The sequence below is a fragment of the Apodemus sylvaticus genome, chromosome 7, assembly GCF_947179515.1.
Source record: "Apodemus sylvaticus chromosome 7, mApoSyl1.1, whole genome shotgun sequence".
Taxonomy (NCBI): domain Eukaryota; kingdom Metazoa; phylum Chordata; class Mammalia; order Rodentia; family Muridae; genus Apodemus; species Apodemus sylvaticus.
Window position 1 is genome coordinate 53,910,442 of NC_067478.1, and position 26,273 is coordinate 53,936,714.

The 26,273-nt window shown below is 47.3% G+C and overlaps 1 protein-coding gene across 1 annotated transcript in view; it reads right to left on the reverse strand.

The window, feature by feature from the left end:
* Positions 1–21,936, reverse strand: part of Myo5c (myosin VC) — a 74,484-nt gene extending 52,548 nt beyond the window's left edge. The window contains exons 1-7 of the mRNA XM_052187788.1: positions 21,811–21,936; positions 10,507–10,617; positions 7,482–7,647; positions 6,428–6,572; positions 3,210–3,366; positions 1,343–1,486; positions 314–395 (exon numbers count right to left, since the gene is read on the reverse strand). Of these exons, the coding sequence (XP_052043748.1) occupies positions 314–395; positions 1,343–1,486; positions 3,210–3,366; positions 6,428–6,572; positions 7,482–7,647; positions 10,507–10,617; positions 21,811–21,837 (832 nt within the window). The 5' untranslated portion in view covers positions 21,838–21,936. The remainder of the gene's footprint in view (positions 1–313; positions 396–1,342; positions 1,487–3,209; positions 3,367–6,427; positions 6,573–7,481; positions 7,648–10,506; positions 10,618–21,810) is intronic.
* Between the last annotated feature and the right edge of the window lie 4,337 nt (positions 21,937–26,273).

Sequence of the window (26,273 nt, forward strand, 5' to 3'; positions counted from 1 at the left end):
TTGATTTTCTTAATACATTCATTTCAGGTCTAAAGACCGTCCTGTGTTTTTAGACAACATAGTTTGTTTTTTCAAGACAGGGTTTTCTCTGTGTAGCCTTGGCTGTCCTGGAACTCACTCTGTACACCAGGCTGGCCTTAGACCCAGAGATCTGCCTGCCTGTGCCTCCCTCCCAAGTACTATGAGTGAAGGTGCACACCCAGCTGACAAAGTTGGGTTTTTTTTTTTTAGTTATGTTATAATAAGGAATAAATTAACTAAGAATTTAAACGCCTTCAGAAAAAGAGACTGTCATGTGTCTTCCACCACTTACCCAGCTTAAGGTGTTTAAATTCTGACTGCTGTGCGGATGCACAAAGCTGGTAGAAGATGTGGTAATTCCGTTCATTTTCTGACTGTAAAAAAAAAAAAAAATCCCAAATTACACCAACCCTTTACCAATGAAAATGCCAGGGTTTCAACTAGAGGCTCCTAGATGCCAGCCTGGATGGTTGACTCCTGGGATGGACACTAATACCTATGGCCAGCTCACAGCTGGCTGTCCTTGTCACTGAGCAAGAACTAGAGTCCAGAGATGATTTTCAAGAAGACGTCCCAGGAAAACATTATTACATAGAAAATTTCCGTGCAAAGGCATGGTGTAATTTTTATAAGCAGAAAGCTCTGAAACGTCACTGGGCTGTTCAAGGTTCCCGGTTGCTCTGGCTAATGCATTTTATTCACAGGAAAGCGTTTCCCCTCACTCCAGCTCTACTCTCCACTTTCACCAACAGGAAAGGCAGGTTGGCGGCCCTGCCTGCTTCGGTGTTCATGTTTGAGAAAGATACAGCAGAGTTTTAAACTATAAGGGTTTTCTTTTCTCCCCAATCAAAAAATAAAAATAAAAAAACAAACAAACAAACAAACAAAAAAACCCAGTAACCTTTATTCTCAGTTCTACAGCACACAAGACCATATCTATACATCAATGTTGCTTTTAAAAGAAAGAACAGATAAAGGACCCAAAGAGGCCAGGAAAGCCCGTCAGACTGGATCCTTCGGGCTGCAGACTCCACAGGAGCCCAATGGGTCTAAGAACATAAGCAGTGTTTAGAGCTAGGGACAAGGAGGTGTAATACATTTTTAAAAATTATTTATTTTAAAAGATTGATTTATGTTTATATGTGAGTACACTGTAGCTGTCTTCAGAAGACAGCCCAGAAGAGGGCATCAATCCCACTCCAGATGGTTGTGAGCCACCACGTGGTTGCTGGGAATTGAACTCAGGACTGCTGGAGGAGCCGTTGGTGTTCTTAACCGCTGAGCCATCTCTCCAGCCCCAGTTTAATCCTTCCATCCTTACCTGAAAGACAACTCTGGACTTCTCCAGGAGGTAGGTTCTCATATTGGCACCAATGATCTGGTTTCTCTCATCAAAGCTGATTTCTGTGTATTTCCCAAACCGACTGCTGTTGTCATTGCGTGTGGTCTTGGCATTTCCAACAGCCTAGGGCACACACACAGGGTTCAGAATCCTGGTAGTGGTGACTGGTGACATCCTATGTCACTCATGGAAGCTGGGCGGGTTAGTGGAGGGGCCTGGGGCTGGACAAGAGCAGCCAGGCTCCCCCGAGTCTGAAGGAGGCTCCCCCGGGTCTGAAGGAGCACGGATTCTGGGCTTCACAGCCCCAGGATGCATTTCTGCTTCCTGTAGAATGCTGTGAAAATTAGCTTCTTTTTTCATGTCTCCTACTTGCAATATGGAAATATATGTATCTTGCTGTTTTGGACTAAATATGTCTCCACGACATCCACGATTCTTTTAAAAAGTATTTTATGTATGTGTGTGAGAACATGCACACACATGGAGGGAAGTCAGAGGTCGACCTGTGGAATTCAGCTTTCTCCTTCTACCTTATGAGTCCCGAGACTGAACTCAGGTCTCCGTGCTTGGCAGCACACGCCTTTATCCTGAGTTACTTCACCAGCCCGCACTTCTGTGCACCGAAACCCTCACATTTTGGGCTGGTTTTAGGAAGCAGGACTTTGGGGAAGGTGTGAGGGAGGTGCCCTAGGGGAAAGGATTTCATGGCAATATAAAAAAAGACTCTCCAGCAAAATGCTGTCCATGTTCTCTTTCTCAGCCATGTGAAGACACTAAACAGAGTCCTCAGAGGTTCTACACCGCCCAGAACTATGAGAAATAACCCTCTAGTCTGTGTAAGCCCCGTGGTGCTCTGTTACAGCACCTGAATGGACCAAGAGTTGGCAGGAGCAAGGGAGGGAATATGAAGTGTGTCAGTTATGCAGGCACGGTTAACTGAGGTCCACAGCTTCGTTTGCTCATCTCTACCTTGTTCCCTCCCATGCAGACTTCCTAGTCAGCTCCATACACCGCCTCTCCCATCTCAGGAGCTAATTGTCATTCTCTTTTTGTTTGTTTGCTTCAAACAAACATGGTTTTAAAAAAGCAGGTAGTAAAGTCCCTGAAGGTTCTGATTTGGGAAACAGGGAGAAGGCTTGTGTGTGTGTGTGTGTGTGTGTGTATGTGTGTGTATGTGTGTGTGTGTGTGTGTACACGCACATGCACGTGCATATCACAGGCTACACTGCTAAGCCCTTTCTCTGCAATCTTCTCCTGTTGTAAGGCATGCAGCATTGGCCCTGGGAGTCCCTTCCCTGCGCTTTCTAGGTATCCCTTGTCTCATGGCTTGTCTGCTCATCCTGGGGTACTATGTGCTGGCTCCGCCCCACTGGTGGAAGGAATGAGAGTGAATATAGCTAACGTATACCCAGGATAAGCTGTCAGTGCTCTATGACTGACCCTAGACCCTCAAAGCTCAAACAATCCCCTGGCAAAACTCTAGAGCTAATCACAGCCAGTTTGTGAGAGTGGACGCCTGCTGGCTGAAGAACACTCATGACCTGTGGTCTCCATGTGGCTGGGGACTGCCCCCAGGATGTCAGTACTCATCTTGGTTCTTGAAATCTGATGACACAAGGTTCAGATCCGCAGGCAGACAGTGCCTCGGCAGTCCCCACACTGCCTCATGTCCTCCAATCTCACCACAGAACTCATATCCCTGTTCTCGCCACCCTCACTCCTTGGATCTTTAAAGGCAGAAGTTGCATCAACAACATAGCTCATGCACAGAGCTACCTCCCTCCCCACCCCATGCCCCTGTGCCTCCAACCCTCAGCATCTCCTTCTTCAGTGGTGCTGTGCCTACCTCAGTTATGGGATTGGATGCCAGGACTTTGTCCTCCACATGGGCGTTGCTGCTGGATTTGCTGACGGTGGCGAAGTACCTCATGGCATAGCGCGCAGAGACAGTCTTGCCGGCTCCGGATTCTCCACTCACAATTATGGATTGATTTCTATTGTTCCTAAAAGCAACACATGAGCGATGCACTGAGATATATCTAGAAAGCTTAATTTCTCTCCATTTGTATATTTCAAGGCCAGTCTGGGAACAAAACAAGACCTGTCTCTGAAGAGAATGAGAGTAGGAGGTAAATAGCAGCATAGGAGAGACGTGGCTTGGCCAGTATGGTGCTTGCCTAGCAGGCATGAAGCCCCGGGTTTGACCCTCAGTTCCCCATAAGCCAGGCATGGTGGTACACTGAGGAAGTGGGGGCAGGAGAATTTCAAGTTCAAGGTCATCCTCAGTTATATAGGATATTGGAGGCCAACCTGGGCTACAAGAGACCTTGTCTTGGAACAAACGAAGAAACAAAAAGGACAATGGCAACAATGACAACAACAACAACAAACCAAAGCAAAACAAAAGGCTGTATCGTCTGTCTATCTACCATCTATCAATCTAGTCATCTATCTATCTTTCTAGTCATCTATCTTTCTAGTCATCTATCTATCATCTATCTACTATCTTCTATACCTATGTATCTATCAATCATCTATATCTATCTATGTATCTATGTATGTATGAATGTATGTATGTATGTATGTATGTATGTATGTATGTATCTATCTATCTATCTATCTATCTATCTATCTATCTATCTATCTATCTATCTAATTTAGAAAATGGGATGTTAGCAAACTGCCCAGGGGTCCAAACATTCAATGAACTTTCCTTCTAGCTATTTAAAACATGTGACCACAGAGAACACACAGTGTGTCCTTCTCTGACCTTTGTCCCTTTGTGTTGAGGTCCCCAAGACCATGGCCAAGGTCATCATCCACTAGAAGGGTTTGACTTTACAGTCAAAACTGTGACCAGGATAGACCACACTGAAGAGATTCAAAGCAAGATCAGCCAAGGGAGAAGCCGTGGCAGGAGCACACAGGAAGCCGGTGCAGACTTCCCAGAAGCTTTCTTCATTGTATCATAATGGCTACCTTCCTGACTCAGACAATGGATCCCATGGCCTGTAAGAAGTTCTGTTTATCTGGAACCCACACATCAGGGGCTCTGTGCCTGCCCTCTACTTCTCAAAGGCCTGGGAGTTCAGCCTCCCAGGAGGAGAACAGGTCCTTGGCATCAAACACGCTGCATATACAAAGTGTACAAAGAGGCAAGTTTACAAGGAGACAGATCAAATTGCCTTGAAATTGGCCAGGCTCAGAGTAGCTTTCCAAGGAGGTTCTCGGGACAGCTTCCCCAAGCCCCGGTAGCAACTTCTGCACATCCTACTGACATTATTTTAAGAGCAACGATTCAAAATATATTTGGAAACATATGTGTTCTATAAGCCTACACAGTGTTACATAATGAAGATATTTTAAAAATAATGCCGCAAGCTTTTCAAGTCGCAGGATTATGGTGGTATCCTGCTGACGTGGGATTGGCACCACTTAGGTGGTAGACACCGGGCAGACACTTCATTGTTCTCTGTTATACCTCACAAAAATCCTATGGCATACTTATCAATTTTACAGTTGTGTGAGCCTGGGACCCTGAGTCACACACAGTACATAGCCTCCTGTGGTGATGCTGGAGTCCCTGGTCCAGTCTTTTCTTCTCAAAAAGGAGAGAAGAAAGACCCTAGAAAGGTCATAGACAAGAGTCTCTCAAGAAAAGCAGATGGCTCCGTCCAGCACCAAGCCAGTGCACCATGAGCCCATTTTGTCTTCAGTCCATTCATCCCAGTGACACAGATTCAAGCTGGAAACTGACATAGCCCCGAAGTTCCATTGACCTCACACTGATGCAGACTGTCACTTCAGATGATCGTCATTCCTCAGGATGTCTGTCAGGGGTTTCTGGGAGGTCTTCAGAAGCCAGAAAGTTCCAGAAGCAGGATGTGCTTTGATTGGGAGCAATCTTGCTGCAACACAGACATCCGACCTTTCTTCCTTCTTGGGAACATAATCCCATTATGAGAGGCTGAGCTACTGGCAGAGGGAAAGGATGGGCCAGCCTTATCTGGCTATGTGGGTCTGTCCCATGAGCAATGCTGCTCTGTGGGGCTCTATCATGTGGAGAACAATCCCTTCTCTTGATCCATGTGGAGTAGGGTATGGCGGAGATAGCCTGACCCTGTGGATGAGGTTCTCCCTTAAGGGATGGGGGCAGGCATCACTCAGTCTCTGATGACTTGAAAGAGGTGAAATTTAGCCTCAGGTTGTCCACTAGGCTTCCCTGTAGGAGAGAGGCATGCCTTGTTGACGTCATCATGGCCTCCTTGCTCATAAGTGCAGAGCAGACATGAGCCTGCTAGAGTCCACCTCACAGATGATGACCATTCAGCTGCTATACCCAGAATTATGAAGCAGGTCCAGAGACCATGCAAGATGGGAGGAATGATAGCAGGACAGTGAATTTGCAGGAGTGTGGTGAAACCTGAAGGAGACCACGGGGTATGAAAATTCTTTTGCAAACTGTAAAGTGTTTGACAAATTTAGGAGGGTGTTTTTATTCAGCATCCTAGAGACAAGAACAATGGAATGACAAGAAGACAGCCATGGGAGAAATAATTTACACTTAGAATCATGAAAATCCAGGCCCAAATCCCAGCTCTCCCTTTAGCCCACTGCATGTGCCAGGGAGTTGGCACTCTAAGGGTTAGTTACTGTGGAAAGGCATTGATATCACCACTGTCCTGAGGGTACCAAGATGATGTTGAAAGTGTGAGCCCGGTGCTTTTGCTGCAAGAGGATTTTTGTAAATGTCCAGTAACAAAGTCAGAATTCTACAGGGTCATGGAAAAGCAAAGTGAGGACATCAGGTTAAAACCCAGGCCTGTGGCTAGAACCTGTACTTTGCTGGCAGTCGATCCTGCCTCCTTGAATTGGATCAAAACTGAACCATAAACCACACATGTTTCACCCTGCAGAGTCAGTAGGTCCTTCTCCAGCCAAACGGGCTGCAGGGAAACACGGACCTGACTTGTGAGCTCAAAACAGTTTCCTCTCACTGTGAGGGCTGAGCAAACTCAGAAAGTGCAGGCAGAGCCAAGGAAGGCTGGCCTGGCAGCAAACTACCTGGCCATCTGCTTGTAGGCCTCCTCTGCAACCGCGAAGATGTGTGGGTCCATGTCACCCATGTTCTGTCCGCTGTAGGCGTGGATGATGGCATCCCCATATATTGGTAGCTGTTTGTAAGGATTCATAGCCACCAAAATGATTCCTGAGGAAAGAGGTGAGGTATGGTTAGCAGGCTTGCATGAAGTTCATCCCATCCACTCCTTTGTGGGTGACCTCCCCCTTGAGTATACACGTCTTTTAATGTCAAACTCTTGATGCAAATAGTTTATGGAACTTAATCAAGATGGCGGGCCTTTGGTTTCAGGGTCCTCCCTATCCACGGTTGTCCTCCCAGAAGTCAGCGGGTTGGGAACTTACTGCTAACTCTTCACATGATAATAGCACCTGGAGATCCCTCTTTGGAGAGTTATTAGCACAGATGAGGTCCTGGGGATTGGGGACCTCACAGCAGCCTCTGTGGAAGTGAGACTGGCATCTGTACACCTGCTCTGTCTCACGTCAGGAAACCCTCACCAGATGCTTAGTAGGTGCCTGTACCATACTCCTAAACTTCCCAGCCTCCATAGCCACGAGCCAAACTTCAATTCTTTGTAAATTATCTAGTCTCACATATTCTATATTACAGTGACAGAAAATAGAAGACACCCACTCCTGAGGTCTCTTTCCAGAAGGCCCAGTTCTTCACTAAAAGCTTTTGCTTGACTTGGGTCAGGTCACTCCATGCTCTGAATCTTGGTTATCTGACAGTCACCTGCATCTAAGGCTGTTCTGATGTCTGGATGGGGTGACCCATGGGGAAATGAACTGTGTTCTTGCAAGCCCCGACATAGAAGTAATAATGACAACGTTGTCCCAAGAAGTAATAAATGTGTTGGTGTGGCGAGAGACTCAGACACAAGTCCATGGTGATCTTTCCTCTTAGTCCATCTTCTGTCCCACGAGCAGTTCTCCTTACACAGACACCTCTTTTTACACACACTCTCAGCGCTCAGCTTCCAGACTGCTCAGGACACGCAGACAGCAGGCCTCGGGGGTCACACTGGATCCTTACCACTGTAGGTGTAGATGAGTTTGGACTCTGCGAAGCGGATTCTGAGGTTATGCAGCACTGCAGGTTCATGGAGGTAGCTGAGGGCTGTGAGATCATTCTCACCCACCAGGATGTCTGGGTTCCGAAGCGGAGGCAGTGACCCTGGGTCAACAGGGTAATCCAGCTCCTGTAAACAAAGACGGATCTAAACTTCTGGAAATAGAGGACCTTTGGTATTTCTGCTAAACTGTCTCCTCCTACCCAGCTCCCTATGGGAGAAGCATTTCTCACACTAAAACAACAACAAAACCCAAATCAAAACAACAACAACTTTTAAAGAGGTTATTTGTGGGGGGGGTGAATGTGTGTGGACCGTTTGCTTCCTTGTGTGTATACGCATGGCATTTATGCCATACCTGCAGAAACCACAAGGGGGCGTTGGATTTCCCCCTTGGAACTGTAATTACAAATGGCTGTGAGTCACCATGTGGGTCCCTGGATTGATCCCTGGTCCTCTGCAAGGGCAGCAGGTACTTTCAACCCCCTAAGTCATCTCTCCAGTCCCCACAACTTTTTTTTGAGACAAAGTCTTTCTAGATAGTCCAAATTGACTTCAAGCCCTCTGTCCTCCTGCCTCAGAACTGCTGGGATTACAGGTGAGTGTCACCACACTGGTTTTAGAAACTTTAAGTAGAGGAGAAAGGAAATAACCTTTTTTAGGTTTCTCAAGGCAATGAAAAACTGGGAGCCAGGGGATCAGAGCATTGGCTGTGTGTCTCAGAGCAAGTCCCCTTCCTCTGCCTCATTCTCCTCCTCTGTGAAAGGGTCTTCAGTGTGAAGAGGCTGTGATGGAAGGTGGTCAGAAGCCAATGAGCATGTATCCAGTGGCCCCACCCTAGGTCTACTGTAGGGGCCTTGGGATTGGACACTTGGGAAGATGCTGTTGCTGGGACAACCCAACCTAAGGTGCCTCATGGCTCTGAAATTGCCAAGTGTCTCCTTAGTTGACAAGGAGCCTGTATGGGGGAAGAGGCTAGCCCTGCCATCCTCAACTGTGGATGAATAACTTCCCCAGTTCAGCCCTTCTTTCCTAGGAGCTAACCTCATATTCCCCAAAGCATCCGCCGAGCATAAGGAAGGTGATATTGGGGTCCCTCACAGTATCCAGACTGAAAGGACTGGCCCCCCAGTAGTAACAGCACCCTGATGCCGCTACTCTTGTTTTACTCTTAAGGGAAGCTCAGGCCAGAGAGGATAAGAGGGTTGCAAGAGGTTGGCCCACTGGCTTGTCTGCCTATCAGCTGCCCCCTGGCAAATGCCAGGCGCTCAGTCTTGATGTTCTAGACATGCTTCAAGGCGCGGTCTGAGGAGGGCATGGCTGGCCAGGCAGACACTGAACAAAACAGGCTGGGGGAGTCGGTCACAGTCTCTCTGCACCTCACATCGTCCACGCAGGGCTTGACCCTATGGGTGGGTCAGGAGAGAAGCAGCTAAGGGAGCTCAGGACACTGAACAAGTCTGGACCAGATTGTCAGCTCTCATCAAGGCAGGTCTGCATGCAGTCTGCTCTGCCAGCACGGTCCTGGTTACTCCACACTGTGCTGGAAAAGAATATCAATAAAGAGATTTTCCGATCGGACTAGGGGAGAGAGAGAGAGAGAGAGAGAGAGAGAGAGAGAGAGAGAGAGAGAGAGAATGAAAATAAGAATCAGCCAGCTAGTTATCTCTGGGGGAGGGGAAAACATGAGACAGAGATGGAGGCAGGGGTGACATGCTCTACACAAAGCAAGCTTTGTCCTCTGGTCCGAGGAAGGGTTAAGGTAAGAGGCACTGCACTGGCTGCCTGCCATTCTCTCCGCTTCCCTGGCCAGGGAACAGCCACCTGGAGCCTGCTAATTGCACAAGCGGCTGCTTTCTCAAGTCTTCCCTCCTAGGCCCAGCCGCCTGTTTAATCCTCACTCGGCTGCCTGAGGTATGTAGGACCCAGTGTGGCATTCAGTAAGAGCTACAGGGAGCTGCTGAAGAGCAAATGTCCTGCAACATAGCACCCTGGCCGTGGTCTTACATCTGCATGTGCACACAGGACGGTCCCCCGCCTTCAGGACCTGTGACACCACAATGTCATTAGCTCCTTCGCTGTGTGTGGAGAGTAAGGGATACAGACGTAGCAAGTGGTGGTGCCTGACCCCAGAGCATAGATCTTTCCTTCTCTGCAACTTCTGAGATCTCAGAAAATGCCTGATATCCAGGACCTGACGCCCAGAAGTAGTATGTGGTATATCTATGTATATTTTGTAAATTCCAGCATTTGACATTTATAAGGAATTAATTCCCAGCCCACCCCTGATCCAATGGAGCACAGGTAATTGATCCAGCTCTGCATCTAACACGTGGGTCTAACAGCACAAAGTCAATGCTGGCTATGAACCCAGAGGGATGGCTTCTCAAAGCCAACAACGAAATCTTCGGCTGGGGATGATCACAAGACTGGGGTGGCCTATGGCTGTCACTGCAGCAGCACAGCCCGCTGGAGCCTTGGGGGAAAGCCCAATCCTTCTTTGTCACCGCTGCTCGTTCTGTCTCTGTGCCCTCCACACACCCTCCCAACCCTTATATAATCCACACATCCTAGCCTGACTTTCTAGCTCTGCAGTCTCCTTCCACACCTCCTACCTCTCCCTCAGATCTAGCTCCCTCTCCCCATCTGGATCCTGCATCCGGATCAAACTGCTTCCTCCACGTTCCTCCTCTTCCCAGGCTGGACTGCGTGAGACCCAGAAACTGAGAGAGCTGATGGCTTTTCAGCAGCCTGAGCACTTGGAACACAGCAGAGGCGCATATCTGAAGACTAATCTGGAACCTCGGGCAGGTGGACAGACTGCTGGTGTGGGGCGGCAAGCAGGAGGAAGGCATCCTCAGTACTAGCTGGCCTTCCTGGATATGGGGCAGGCTCCTTTGACCACACTGTCCCTTAGGACCTTCTGCTGGTGCCCCGGTGTCACAGCTGTATATGTCATTATCCACTATGGACAGCAGAGACCCTCACCATGCCATCCTCTAGGCGGAGTCGGAGGACTCGGTCACCCGCTCTGTAGTCCTTCGCAATTTCAGCTGACTTCCAAACGTCTTCAGGATCTGGGATCCAAACCCTGTTGTACTGACCACAGGATAAGACAGGTTTAATTTCAACATCTGAAAACCCCAAACACAGATCACTACATCCCCAAGCAGAGCAGGATCACATCCTGTCAACTGGCTCAATCCCCACATTGAGAAGACTCTCAAGGTTAAGGGATAATTCTGTAGGTCATGTGCTTGGCAAATTAAGCACAGGGACCTGTCCAATCCCCAGCAGCCAAGTGAGAAGCCCGGTGGATCCCTAAGGTAGGCCAGCCAGCCTCCCTAGCCAATCGGTGAGCTCTAGATTCTAGTGAGACCTTGTCTCAACAAACATGGTGACTTCTGGCCTCTATATGTGAACACACACACACCTGCACACACACCACCATCTCAGAATACTAACTCCTCTGTTTCACTGCGAGGAGGTAAATTTTAGTGGGTCTATGATGCACCACTAGGCTTTCCGGCTCTGTTTCATAGGCAGAAGAGCTTCAAAGCCTCATGAACAGATCATGAAAACTGCAATCATGGGGAGGGACAGAAACCCAAAGGCTCCCTAATAGAAACTGGGAACTTACAAGATGCGGGCAGAGGATTTTGGTTTCCAGCAACAGACTACTTATTTAGTTTCTGGTACCTCCTCTTTTTACCCATAAAATGCTACAAAACCCACTTTACAGGAGTGCTAGGAGGCTAAGAATAGGTACTGGGAAGCATTTGGGGCTGGATATGAGGCTTTGATGGTACAGTGCTCTCTAGCGTAAATGAAGCCTTGGGTTCTACCCCCAGGACTGAATTAACAAGGCACAGTGGTGCACACATGTAATCATAGCACTCAGGGGTAGGGGGAGGGCAGAAATTTAGGGTCATTCATGGATATATATATATGGAGTTCAAGGCCAGCCTGTGGGATACACGGGACCCTGTTTCTCAAACAAAACAAGTAAATAAAGGCCCTTCATAAAATACTAAAGAAGTACCACTACAAAGGCATCATCACAGACTGTTCTTAACTTGAAACAGGGTCTCAGTCTCTTTCCCAGGCTGGCCTCAAACTGGCAATCCTCCTGCCTCCTACCTTCTGAGGGCCAGGATTACAGGCACAACCATCACACTTGGCTATTGCTCAATTACCACTGCTGTACGTTGCCGGCAGCCAAGGGTCTCCACCTCGGGGATGGCGGAAGCCCCTCGGCAGCTGCTCTGCTCTCTTCCCAACAGGCAGCTGGCAGGCTCCCGTCAGCGCCGTGGAGCAGATCCTACTATGCTCTTGAACTGTGTCCCTCCAGAATCCCTGCAGCATTGCAGTCCTGATCCCTGATGCGACTGTGTTTGAAGACTGGGGCCTTAGAGGTCACCCAGGGTAAATGAAGTCCTGTGAGAGAGCCCCGACCTGATGGGATTATAGGGACAGTGGCTTTATAAGAAGAGACATGGCAGGGCTGGTAAGATGGCTCAGTGGATAAAGGTGTTTGCCGCCAGGCCTAGCAATCTGAGTTCCAACTCCAGGATCCATGCGGGAGAAGGAGAGAATCAATTTGGAAGTCTTTTTCTGACTTGGCACACAAGCACCCTCCGATAATTAAGTGAATGTAATTTTAAAAAAGGAGATATGACAAAGTACTAGAGGCTGGTTTTGTGTGTCAACTTGGTACAGGCTGGAGTCATCACAAAGAAAGGAGTTTCAGTTGGGGAAGTGCCTCCATGAGATTCAGCTGTGGGGAATTTTCTCAATTGGTGATCAAGGAGGCAGGGCCCATTGTAGGTAGTTCCATCCCTGGGCTGGTGTTCTTGGGTTCTATAAGAGAGCAGACTGAGTAAGTCAGGAGATGCAAGCCAGTAAGAAACATCTCTCCATGGCCTCTTCATCAGCTGCTGCTTCCTGACCTGCTTGAGTTCCAGTCCTGACTTCCTTTGGTGATGAACAGCTGTGTGGAAGTGTAAGCTGAATAAACCCTTTTCTCCCCAACTTGCTTCTTGGTCATGATGTTTGTGCAGGAAGAGAAACCCTGACTAAGACAGCTCCCAACCCTACAGGAGTTCCCACTGCACTGGGAAATAGGTAGGCAAATAGGAACGTGAACTGGAGACCCTCACACAGAGGCACAGTGCAGTACCAAGACCAGCAACAAGACCCTAACTAAGACAGTCACTCTCCTTTCCTGTGGCAGATGGACTTTCTGAAGGTGATTGTAAAGATTTCGGAACCTAGGGACTGGGTAAAAAAAAAAAAAAAAAAAGCTTGCCTTGTAAAGCAGTGCTTTGCTCTTGACTGCTTCTACTGCTGTAATAAAACACTGGCCAAAAGCAGCCTGGGGAGGAAAAGCTTTATTGGCTTATACATCCGGACCATGGTTTAATGTTAAGGGAAGCCAAGGCAGGAACTCAAACAGGGCAGAAACGTGGAGGTAGGAACCAGAGCAGAGGCCATGGAGGGGTCCTGCTGGCTGGCTTGCTGCCTACAGATTGTTCAGCCTGCTTTTTTTTATAGAACCCAGGGCTGCCTTACCAGGGTAATCCTATCCACAATGGCCTAGGCCCTCCCACATTGGTCATTAATCAAAAAAAAAAAAAAAAAACCAACCCACCCCCCTGCCCCCCCCCCCCCCCGACTTGCCTAGTGGCCATTCTAATGGAGTTATTTTCCCAACTGATGTTCCCTCTTCCCATGTGAACCTGGCTTGGGACAAGCTGCTAAAAAAAAAAAAATCTAACCAAGACACCTGTAAGCCTGAAGACCTAAAGACCTGCATATAGTTCCAAACCCTACATAAAAAAGCGAGGTGTTGTGGCGTACACCCTGGTTGTTTGAATGAGAATGGCTTTCACGGGCTTATCGATTCGAATTCTTAGTTGCCAGTTAGTGGAGCTGTTTGGGGAGGGTGAGGAGGTATGGCCCTGTTGGAGCAGTGTGACCTTGTTGAAGGAGATGTGTCACTGGGAGTGGGCTTTGAAGTTTTAAAAGCCCATTCCAAGACTTCTCCTCTCTGCCTGGTGCCTGTGGGCCAGGATGGAGCACTCCCAGCCACTGTTCCAGCGCCATGTTTGTCTGCCTTCTGCCATGATGGCCATGAGCTGACCTCTAAAACTGTGAGCAAGCCCCAGTTAAATGCTTCCACTTACACAAGTTACCTTGGTCTCAGTGTCTGAGCAATAGAACAGTGACTAAGACATGCTCATAACCTTGAGCCTGGTGTGGGGGTGGGGAGAGACAGGTAGATCCGTGGCCAACCAGCCTAGCCTACTTAGTGAATTATAGGCCAAGTGAGGAGCCCTGCTTCAAAAAACCAAGGTACCTAAGAAAGTGCAATATATGAGGTTAATCTATTGACCCCTACACACACACACACACACACACACACACACAGAAAGCTAGCTGTCATGCTTTCAGGGTGACAAGCTGCTCTTGTGCACGTGTGGCCTGTCCTTGAGCCCGTATTCACATCATGCACATTCTGGGTCTGGGAGACAAATAGAAATAACCATATCTTTTGCAAACCTTCATTTCTTCCTAACCCAGAGGGCAAAGTATATGACTACAGAAAATACTCCCTTTGGTGAAGTGATCATATCTATGACAGAGTCAAGGTTCTCAGTTACAAAGCGTAACTGAAACAAAGCGTAACTGGTGGGGGAAGCTGGCTCAGTGGTTAAGGACATTTGTTGCTCTTATAGGGATCTAGGGTCTCATTTTCAGCACCCAAATCAGGATGTTCACAACAGACTGTAACCCCAATTCCAAGGAATCTGATGCCCTCTTCTGGCCTATACAAGCACCTGTATGCAGGTACTACATGCATATAGCACATACAGACACACACACACACACACACACACACACACACACGTACACATAGGAAAATGTGTGTACCTTAAACAAAAACAAATTCTAAACAATCAAATTGTGAGACAGGGTCTCTTTGCAGCCATGTAAGTTGGGCTGGTCAGTGTGCAAGCTCCTGGGAAATTTCCCTTCTCTGTCTCCTGTCTCCCTGTAGGGGCGTGGTAACTTTACATGGTCTCTGTCTTTTACATGTGCTCTGGAGAACTGAATCCCACTGTGAGACTTACATGACAAATGCTTTAACCACTGAGTCAACTCTCTAGCCTGAACTCTGTATGTTGATAGAGTTTGTACCCGACATGGGTCCTAAACACTCTGGAAACTGGACAAAAGGTTGAGGTTTATACATTTTTACCAGCTGTGTATTTTATTTAATAGACCGAACAAACATGAGAGCGGTTCGTGGCCACCTACTCAAGTATATAGAGAGTGCATTGGGGTGCCCCATTACTCAAAGTGCTTTAGGAAACTCCATGAACTGCAGGCAGAGTGGAAGTGAAGAGTATGGACAGACATGTCAAAGAACAACAGAGAAAATATTCACACAGGATTGGGGGTCGGAGATAGAGCCTCCTTATAGAATTCCTTCAAGGTCTTTAAGCTCAAGAGTCTCAAGAGGTGGTTGGAGGAAATATAGAACAGGAAAAAAAGAAAAAGAAGTCTAAGGCATCAATCCTAGACAGGCTGGACAAGGATTGTTATCTGTTAGGTAACGTAAATTTTCTTGATTCACAGAGAGTCGTTAAACATTGATCATGACTAAGTCATCTGAGTAGATTTAATCCTTGATAGACAGTAAGCAAAGGAGCTTCGTTAGATATAAAATTGGAGTAAGGAAGCTTTGAGAGAAAGAGAGGGGGAGGGGAGAAGACAGGAGAGACATGGGGGGAGGGAAGGAAGGAGGGAGGGAGGGAGAGAGAAAGAGAATGGATATGAAAATGGAGGACTAACCTATCCCAGCAGGCAATCAGGCACCATCCCAGACCTGCATGGAGCCTTGCACACATAGACACGCCTCTTAGATACATCCACACCCGCCACATGCGGCCTTGTCATCATGACAGCATCTCCTACTTCAGGTCTGCTATAGAAATGTTTGCTCATCACTAGGTGGAGCCTAGGAAACCCCACTGAAGAGGGGGAGGAAGGATTGCAGGAGCCAGAGGGACAGAGGACACCACACAGTCCACAGGATGAACTAAGCTGGGCTCATAGGGGAGCGCAGAGGCTGAAGCGACAATTGTGGATGCTGTGTGGGTCTGAGCTAGGTCCTTTGCCGATATGCTATGGTTGTGTGGCTTGGTGTTCTTGTGGGACCCCTAACAGTGGGGGTGGGGGTGTCTCTGACTCTTGCCTGCTCTTAGGACCCTTTTTCTCCTACTGGGTTGATACATCCAGAGTTGATACGAGGGTTTGTCACTGTAATTTGTTAAGCCATGTTCTGTGTATATCCCTGGGAGACCTGCTTTTTTTTTTTTCTTTTTTTTTTTTTTTAAAGGGAAAATGGAGGAGGAGTGGATCTGGGGAAAGAAGTGTGGGGGCAGGGCTGGGAGGAATGGAGGGTAGACTGCAGTTGGGATATAATGTATGAGAAAAGAACAGAAGAAAAAAGATTTCAAAAAGAAGAAAGAGCAAGATGTTTGTTTATAAGCTAACAAACCACGAATTATTAAAATGCATTATCCCAGGGTCAAAAGGATTGGCCATTATAAAATTTCAGAGCTAAAAGTATCCTTGTAAAAGTATCCTACTGCAATCTGCCTGTCAAGTTCAGAGCGGCAGACAGCTTATTTCACAGGCTGTGGGAAGGGGGAGAAAGTTGAGGTGTTTAGATGGGAGCCCTGCTGGAGTATGAGGTCCCTTTGGTCCAAACTTTGAGAGGAACATGGGGCTCTGGAAGCTACTAAGCAACCACTGAGCTGGCCAATACTTTGATTTTACTGATGTTCCAATTCAAACCCAGACAGGCCAAGAGCACACCAGAGAAAATCTTACAGGATCAAAGTCACCAGGCTCACCTGTGACTTCCGCCTTGAGGTGTGGGTGGCTGTGAGGATGACCCTGGGAAGCTACCTGCCGGAATGTCCAGTGCTCTCCTAGCGACCTCTGGATTCATTTCATTTCAGCTACAAGTATTGTTGAGTGGCGGGCAGTGTTAAAAGGCACATGGCAGTGACCGCTCTCCTCTTCTTTGCTGCACCACAGCATCCCAGGTAACCATGCCCACTGATCCTACTGTCCGGGTCCATGCACTGTCTGAGATCCTGAGTCCTGTGCCTGAAACCCAGCCTGCTAAGCAAACAGTGCAGTTTACTCAGCTCCATGGACGATGCCCTCCTTCCTCACATTCCTCTATCTACAAGGCAACACTTTAAACCCAGAGAGAGCTAACTGAAGCATTTAGATAAATATACACAAGCTGTGCAAACAGAGTGACCAACTCTCACATGACTCACGTAAGCCGGTGAGACAGAGCCTACATCCTGGAAGGGCCAGCCAAGCTTGCGCTAAGAGCCAAAAGGCTGCCCCAACCCCAGGCTGTCGCTGGGCTTCCTCACCAAGAGCCCTGGAGAATGAAGCAAAGCTAGGGCCAGGGAGTCTTGAGGAAGCAACTTGGGCTCAAGATGATGCCAGCACCTCCCATGTCACAATCACCAGGGAGCTGTGGCCCACATGTCTGAGGGAAGGCTGACATGCAATGTGTGCTGACAGGAGCCTTCCTTCCCCTGGCTGTCTGTTCTTCCTGGATTGGAATCTCCATGCTCAGGGCATCTGAGCCAGACAGGTGACATCATGCCTCCTTTTACTTCCTCTTCACTCATTCCTTGTAGGCCCCTCTCCGAGATCTCTATCCCTTCCATGTGACAAACTGTTTCTAGAGAGTTCCAGCTACTTTACCAGCTGCTCCAGTACCTGCGTCTTTGAGCCCACAGCCAAGATCTTATAATTGATCTAGATTGATCTTATAATTGATCAAAATCTAGATTGCATTTCCAAGACCTTCGGACACCAGACCCCAAAGTCCTCAGCAATTCACAGCCCTAGTTCAAGTGGTGCCGCTGCTTGGGTAAAGATGTCTGTGTGTGCCCAGCTGATGGAGGACGCTGAGGGGTGGACGAGGCTGACTGCTCACGGCATTTTGGCTTCTTGGACCCTTATTCGTTTTTGACTTTTTGAACTACTTATAGATCAAACAATGGTGACTCTAACTTTTTAACGAGTTCCTCCTGTGCCTGCAGTTAAACCACCTTGACGTCCCCAATCTTGTTCATGAATTCTTCATATTCAAGCAAGACAGGTACACGACTAAATGACTTTCTGGGCAAAACGTATGTCAGCTCTGCTAAAAAACAAACAGCACAGGAGGTTGGAGCCCACAGGCCCACAGGTTCCTGCTGACCAGTGGTACAGAAGACAGCATGACCAGCAGAGGGGCTGACTAGAGAAAGACCTGGAACAGCTTTTGATTCTATCGTCTTTCTTAGCAGTGGTCAAGCACATACCGCTTTGGGGCTTTTGTTCTTTATAGGCTGTTCCCATGCCACTGTGAAGTTCTAAGACAGTGTTTGCATGGCTCCCTGACCTTCATCATGTGGGTGGGGCCTTGTGACTGGCTTTTCCCTCTCGTGCTGGACATTGGGGTTGGTTCTATAGTTACTATATAGCTAGAAAACAGATGGACTTTCCTTGAGTCCTTTGGGGAAAAAGCTTAGATTCCTTGAAGATGATAAAGATGGGTCCCAGGTCAAGGCATTGAGAGGCATTGAGTATCTGACTGTGTCAGGTCCCTGTAACCTTAGACAACTTCCTTGATCTGAGCCCTGTATAAAATGTGATGTGAAGGTTTAACACATAGATTTTTTTTTCCAGACTATTTCAGATCGAAAGAAGGTTCTGAGGATGATGTCTGGTGCATAGAACTCTTCGTGCAAGATAAAAATAACCATCATGCCCACAGCTGTCGCTGTAAATAGAATTTCCCGTTCCTGCACGTGTGCACAGAGCAAGCATTTCGAGTGTTCTCTGTTCCCTGTGCCCTGGCCTTTGCAAGCTAGTGGTCGCCAGAGGAGACTCCGAATTGACCATGTTAACAGTGTCCTGGGGCTGAATGGAGGGCTAGCTGCGGACCTCTCAGGGTCTGCTCAGATGGAATCTGACTGATGTGTTTGCTCCTGAACCAAGCGGTGTGCTGAGCCAGTGGTGACCAGGCAGGCCAAGCTATGAAGAACAGGCAAGCTGCCGAACAGGCCATGAGCCAGCTGGGAGAAGGGACAGGGGCTGGATAAGGATGCAGAGTCGGGCCTGTTGGCATTTAGTCTAGGCTCCGCCCCACAGTTACCTGGCAACAGCCAGGTGTGCCTGTCTCACTGTAAAACGGGCTGCTTGTCTTGTTTGCCCCTCTGTGCTCTCTCTCTCTCTCTCTCTCTCTCTCTCTCTCTCTCTCTCTCTCTCTCTCTCTCTCTCTCTCTGTGTGTGTGTGTGTGTGTGTGTGTGTGTGTCTCCATATGATCATGGCTGGCCTCTACTCCTCTACTTTCTCTGTCTCTCTGGCTTTGTCTCTGTCTGTCTCTCTTTCTGCCTTTATCTCTACTCCCTCAGCTGCCCTCCCCACGCTCTGCCCTGAATAAACTCTGTCCTCTACTATACCCGATACCGTCATGCATCGGACCAACTTCAGGGGGAAGGCATGCCTCAGCATGGACCTGCAGAAGCACCCCCTTTCCCCGACCCCTGACTGCACCGCCACCAAACATATCTCTTCTCTCCTTATATTTTTATAAAACACAGCAGGGCCCTGATGGCTGGGTTGGGATTTGAGAGGGACAAACCACAGGTTTTAAGCAGGGATTGGTCAGACTAGTTTTTCACAAAGAGATTTTAAGTAATTCTGCTTGGAACATTTCCAAGGCCCGCTGTTATGAAGACAGGTAGGTTGCTGTGCACTTCCTGCACCATGGCCTCTTTCAGAGTCCCTCTCCCTCTGGGAACCTCCCTTCCTGGTACTTCCCAGCCCTCAGTCTCCTCCTCTGTGACAACTGCCCACCTTGGATTGGCTGCTGCTCTCTGGGTAAGCAGGCACTCCTCTGTCCTGGCCTTGTCCCTCTTTTCTCTTGCTCCTGCCTTGGTTTCAGTGACCATGGCTGGGGAGAGGGCTTCCCTCTGAGGACTGAGCTCATTGTCAGAGTCACCAGCCCCCCCTCAGTTTCCCTGTGTCCTCTCACTACTTCAGCACACTGCTGGTTAAAAAAAAGTGCTTGATGACCTCTCTTAGAAACACTTCCCTCTCCCAATGGCTCTAATGTAGCCCACACACACCCTGTTCTCAATCACACACACGCCAGGCCATCCTTGGCGTGTCCCTTGTCGCGATATTCCCAGGCCACTTTCCACTTTCCTGTCTCCACCCTCTGTGTCTAGGATCTACCCAGATCCCTGAATGGCTGGGGTCCTGAAGCAGCAGCTCACCTAGCTGCAAAACTACCACCCGGCCCCTCTATTTCCACTCAAAGCCCCCATCTTTGCCAAATGACCCTCTGCTCCAGCTCTGTCTCCCCCTCATACACTAGGTCCCAGGAGACATCTGCTTGTCATTTCTCACTTCAAAGAACCAGAAAATACCTTGGCAGGCAAAACAATTCCAGATCAAAACACCTTTCTCTGCTCCCCGAAGCAGTGTTTCTTCCTACAGAGAAATCTGGACCCCACCATCTCCTCCTCCCCATTCCACGATGTCCTAACTTATTTTTGAGAAAAAGTGTTGTTAGTTAGCCCTAGCTGCCTGTAACTCACTATGTAGCCCAGGCTAACCCCAAACCCAAGGCAAACCTCTTGCCCCAGTCTCCTGAGTGCTGAGATTATAGGCACTTAGAGATCTGGGTAAGTATATACATGTATATTTTTGCTTCAAGAGAAATTGTTACTCAAAACAGGTCAGGGATCAGACACCTGTCCCCAAAGATACCAAACAAGGCAGGGCTTAAGTTTTTCTTTTTCTTTTTTTTTCTGATAGTCACATGAAGACTTAGAAACAATGTGGGGTCACCCGGCGGTTCACATTGTCTCTAGTAACATATTCTAGATGAGGGGTTGAGCTTCGTGGTAGAGTGCTAGCCCAGAAAGCACAAAGCCCTTGGTTCAGTCCCCAGCTTGGGATGGGGATAAAAGTGCAGAATTGATCAGCAATGGTTTAAATGCATCAGAGGGATTTCCTCTTTGTTTGATGCGTGCTTGTAATTTATTCGTTAAACAAAGTAGAAGAAGATCTTCCCCCAACCCTTTTGGAAATTTAATCAGGACAAGAATCTTTTACTATACATTGGATGGTGAAAGTGCCTTTTAAACAGTGGAACAATGGGAGGGCTGGGGTATGTCTGTAATAGCATCCCCACAGTAGCTGAGGCAAGATCTCCCATCTCCGAAGTCAGCCTGAGCTATGCAGGGAGGACCATTCCAACCAACGACACAAAGCAAGAACCTGTCTTAAAAGCATGGTGGAGCATGGAGCCCGCACCTTTAATCTCACAACTCTGGAGGCAGAGGCAGGCAAAACGCTTGAGTTTGAACCCAGCCTGGTCTCCACAATGATTTCCAGGTACACAGTGAGGCACAATCTCAACAAACAAAACCCCAAACCAAACAATACCGCCCCAACCCCATTAAACTAAGGTGTGTGTGTGTGTGTGTGTGTGTATGTCTCTGTGTGTGTGTGTGTGTCTGTGTGTGTGTGTGAAAATGTTCCAAGGGAACATTTAGACAGTCCCATCTGTCTAAATTTGAAGGGGTCTAAATTCCCCTACAACAGTGTAGCAGGATCTGTTTTATGACTCTTAAAAAGCAGCAATTATTTTCACACATTTTTTCCCTTGGTAAGGATGAAGCTCTTAGGCCCTGGAAGTTTTCCAGAATGCGTGTGCACAGGGTCAGGCCTGTCTGAGGTGCTCTCTGAGCTAATGCACCTTTACACTGACTAGTAAGAGCCCAACAGCACCAGGGGCCTGGAACTCTGGGCTGCTCCTTCACGTGCTCAGACCAGGCAGCTCCAGGTGGATTCCCTAAGGGTCTTCACCCCCACTAGGAAGCTCACCAGCCTTCTAGAAAATACCGCCAATCTTGCCAGAGTCCTCCAGACTCCAAGAGCCTGGGAGGTTACAACGCTGGTTATAAAGCTTGTGGTGCGGGATCGAGACTCCTGCCCACTGCGGGACTCAGATTCCTTCAGTGGCAAGGGGAAGGGTCTGGGGGACCTAGCCACCCGGCGTGGGAACAGCAGCCTTCCGTTGGGTGTGCCCACCCACAGGTGGCCCGAGAGGAGCTGGCAGCTGTTCCCGGCCTCGGCTCCTCCACCCGTGTCCGGGCAGGTGCACAGGTTTGTCCCCGCGCCCCTACCTGCGCGTAGAGCTCGGCCACCGCCATGGACCTGCGCTCTGCTGCTGGTGCTGCAGGAGACCGTGCGCGCTCGGCCAGTCAGCGCCTGGCCATCTTGTCCAGAAGTTTTCCCAAGTGCCACGGCTCCCTTCCCCCGAGGGCTCGGGCGCCCGGACCAGGGGGTGGCGGCGGTGAGGGTTGGCCGAGGGATTGGTGCTCACGGGCAGCCCGCGCGCTGCCATTGGCCCGGCCCAGGTAACAGGTGAAAGAAAGCTCCAGGGGTCCCGCCCAAGTTCCCGCTCCCTTACAGCAGCCAGCAGGGCGTAGAAAAACCAAAGATTCGGTGAGCTCACAGAACTTCTAAATTGAGGAAGGGGTCGGATCAAAGAAAAAATCGTTGTCCTAGGAACATTTCATCTGCTATAGAAAAGTAAGATACAGATCAAGGAACATTGACCCAGAGATTATGCTAGTAAAAATCCTCGTTTGCCCTTTATGGGAGCTTCTACCTCTCTTAAAGGACACACAGGAGGGCCGAATAAGTACAGGCCTTTTGGACCGATGTGAATATTTAAAATTAATACATATGTCCAGTACACTGGGTTAAAAATCCTGGTAATATGTTTATGTACTGACATTATTTTTATAATTTATATGGATTAGAAGTACATGAACAGCTAAGACTATTTCCAAAAAAGAGAAAAAACATCCTCTGCTGCTGGCCTTCCTTGGGAGCAGCCTCTTTTCTTTTTTTTTTTTTTTTTATTCGATATAATTTATTTACATTTCAAATGATTTCCCCTTTTCTAGCCCCCCCCCTCCCTGAAAGTCCCGTAAGCCCCCTTCTCTTCCCCTGTCCTCCCTCCCACCCCTTCCCAGTTCCCCGTTCTGGTTTTGCCAAATACTGTTTCACTGAGTCTTTCCAGAACCAGGGACCACTCCTGCTTTCTTCTTGTATCTCATTTGATGTGTGGATTATGTTTTGGGTATTCCAGTTTTCTAGGTTAATAACCACTTATTAGTGAGTGCCTCTTTTCTTTTTTAAAGCCTTATTTATTTTACTTATACGAGTACACTGTAGCTGTCTCTAGATAAACCAGAAGAGGGCATTAGATCCCATTACAGACGGTTATGAGCCACCATGTAGCTGCTGGGTATTGAACTTGGGATCTTTGGAAAAGAGGTCAATACTTTTAACCACTAAGCTATCTCTCCAGCCCTGGTCCTTGTTATTTTAAAGTCATAATTTCACTGGAATTTGGGGTTCACTGAGTTAGGCTGATCCAGGAGCCCCAGAACTCAGTGTCCCAGTGTCTCTGTCTTGCCTGGCTTTACAGAGCCCTCAACACCTGGCTTTTAAAATGTAAATTCGGGGGGGCGGGGTGGGGGGAGGGCAGGCCGGTTGAAGGCAGGTCCTCAGGCTTGCACTGAGAGTACTTTATAAACTAAGCTACTGTCTGAGCCCTGCCTTACCACATATCCATGGGAAAAACAAACTACAGTCATTCTAACAGTGGGCTACTCATGTAACAATGGGTACGTGGGTAATGGAGTCTAATGGAGTCTGTCCATAGAGCCCCACATTGTGAAACAGAAAAACAACAGAACTTCAAACGCTGAATAAAAACAACGTAAGGATCCATGGTCAGAAATTATAAATAACCAGGCCAGGTGGCCGGTGATGGCGGGTCTTAGCACGGGGGGGGGGGGGGGGGGGGGGGAGAGGGGGGGGGGGACTGAGGCAGGGAGCACCAAGCTTGAGACAGCCGGGCTGGCTTTGTTCTTATCTGATACAGTGTGTCACAATAAAGATTTTTTGATCAATTCACATTCTTCTGCATGCTGACCTCCAATTGAACCAGCACAATTTGTTGAAAAGGCTATCTTTTTTTCCACTGGATGTTTTCGGCTCCTTTGTCGAAGATCAAGTGACCATAGGTGTATGGATTCATTTCTGGATCTTCAGTTCTATTCCATCAGTCCACTTGTCTGTCACTGTGCCAATACCATGCAGTTTTAACAGTATTGCTCTGTAGTATTGCTTGAAGTCAGAGATACTGATTCCCCCGGAATTTCTTTTGTTGTTGAGAATAATTTTAGCTATCCTGGGTTTTTTGTTATTCCAGATGAATTTGAGAATTGCTTTTTCTAACTCTGTGAAGAACTGAGTTGGGATTTTGAAGGGGATTGCATTGAATCTGTAGATCACTTTTGGCAAGATGGCCATTTTAACTATATTAATCCTGCCAATCCACGAGCATGGCAGATTTTTCCATTTTCTGAGGTCTTTTTCGATTTCCTTCTTCAGAGACCTGAAGTTCTTGTCGTATAGATCTTTCACTTGTTTGGTTAGAGTCACACCAAGATACTTTATATTGTTTGTGGCTATTGTGAAGGGTGTCATTTCCCTAACTTCTTTCTCAGCCTGCTTATCCTTTGAGTATAGGAAGGCAACTGATTTGCTTGAGTTGATTTTATAACCAGCCACTTTGCTGAAGTTGTTTATCAGCTGTAGGAGTTCTCTGGTGGAGGTTTTCAGGTTACTTAAGTAGACTATCATGTCATCTGCAAATAGTGATAATTTGACTTCTTCCTTTCCAATTTGTATCCCCTTGACCTCCTTATGTTGTCTAATTGCTCTAGCTAGAACTTCAAGTACTATATTGAAAAGATATGGAGAGAGAGGACAGTCTTGTCTAGTCCCTGATTTTAGTGGGTTTGCTTCAAGTTTCTCTCCATTTAGTTTAATGTTGGCTACCGGTTTGCTGTATATTGCTTTAATGATGTTTAGGTATGGGCCTTGAATTCCTGTTCTTTCCAAGACTTTTAGCATGAAAGGATGCTGAATTTTGTCAAATGCTTTTTCTGCATCTAATGAGATGAACATATGGTTTTTTTCTTTGGGTTTGTTTATGTAGTGGATAGCATTCACTCCAAGTGGATCAAGGACCTCCATGCAAAACCAGATACACTGAAACTAATAGAAAAGAAACTGGGGAAGACCCTTGAGGACATGGGCACAGGGGAAAAGTTCCTGAACAGATCACCAATAGCTTATGCTCTAAGATCAAGAATTGACAAATGGGACCTCATAAAATTACAAAGTTTCTGTAAGGCAAAGGACACTGTTAAAAGGACAAAACGGCAACCATCAAATTGGGAAAGGATATTCACCAACCCTACATCTGATAGAGGGCTAATATCCAATATATACAAAGAACTCAAGAAATTAGACCCCAGGGAACCAAATAACCCTATTAAAAATGGGGTACAAATCTAAACAAAGAATTTTCACCTGAAGAAATTCGGATGGCCGAGAGGCACCTTAAGAAGTGCTCAACATCATTAGTCATTAGGGAAATGCAAATCAAAACAACCCTGAGATTTCACCTTACACCAGTCAGAATGGCTAAGGTCAAAAACTAAGGAGACAGCAGGTATTGGCGAGGATGTGGAGAAAGAGGAACACTCCTCCACTGCTGGTGGGGCTGTAAGATGGTACAACCACTTTGGAAATCAGTCTGGCGGTTCCTCAGAAAACTGGACATGACACTTCCGGAGGACCTTGCTATACCTCTTCTGGGCATATACCCAAAGGATTCCCCGGCATGCAATAAAGACACATGCTCCATTATGTTCATAGCAGCCTTATTTATAATAGCCAGAAGCTGGAAAGAACCCAGATGCCCCTCAAAGGAGGAATGGATACAGAAATGTGGTATATTTACACAATGAAATACTACTCAGCAATTAGAAACAATGAATTCACAAAATTTTTAGGCAAATGGTTTGATCTGGAAAATATCATCCTAAGTGAGGTAACCCAATCACAAAAGAATACACATGGAATGCAATCTCTGATAAGTGGATATTAATTAGCCCAGAAACTCTGAATACCGAAGGAACAAATCACATAACAAATGACTCCCATGAAGAAGTATGGAGAGGGTCCTGATCCTGGAAAGGATTGATCTAGCATTGGAGGGGAATATAAGGACAGAGAAAAAGGAGGGAGGTGATTGGAGAATGGATGGAGAGAAGAAGGTTTATGGGACATATGGGGAGGGGTGATCTGGGAAAAGGGAAATCATTTGGAATATAAACAAAGAATATAGAAAATAAAAATATTAAAAAAATAAAGATTTTTTGAATAGGCTGTTTTATTGATTTGTGAGTGGATATATATTTGAGATTGGGGACTCTCTAGGTTGTTACTCTGCCCATAAACTCAAAATTCTCCTGCTTCAGCCTTCTAAGCATCTGAGATTATAGGTACATGTCACAGAGCCTGACAGTTTTATTGTTTTTTAATTTTAAGCTGTTTTTGACTTCTGGGTAGGCCAACTTGGCTAAGGTGTATGATCCTCATTATTATTATTATTATTATTATTATTATTATTATTAATTTATTGGTTTGGTGTGTAATATCCTGTTTGGGGCTAGGAGTCCTTGGAAGGTGTGAGATAGCTTTGTCTGTGCTGTGT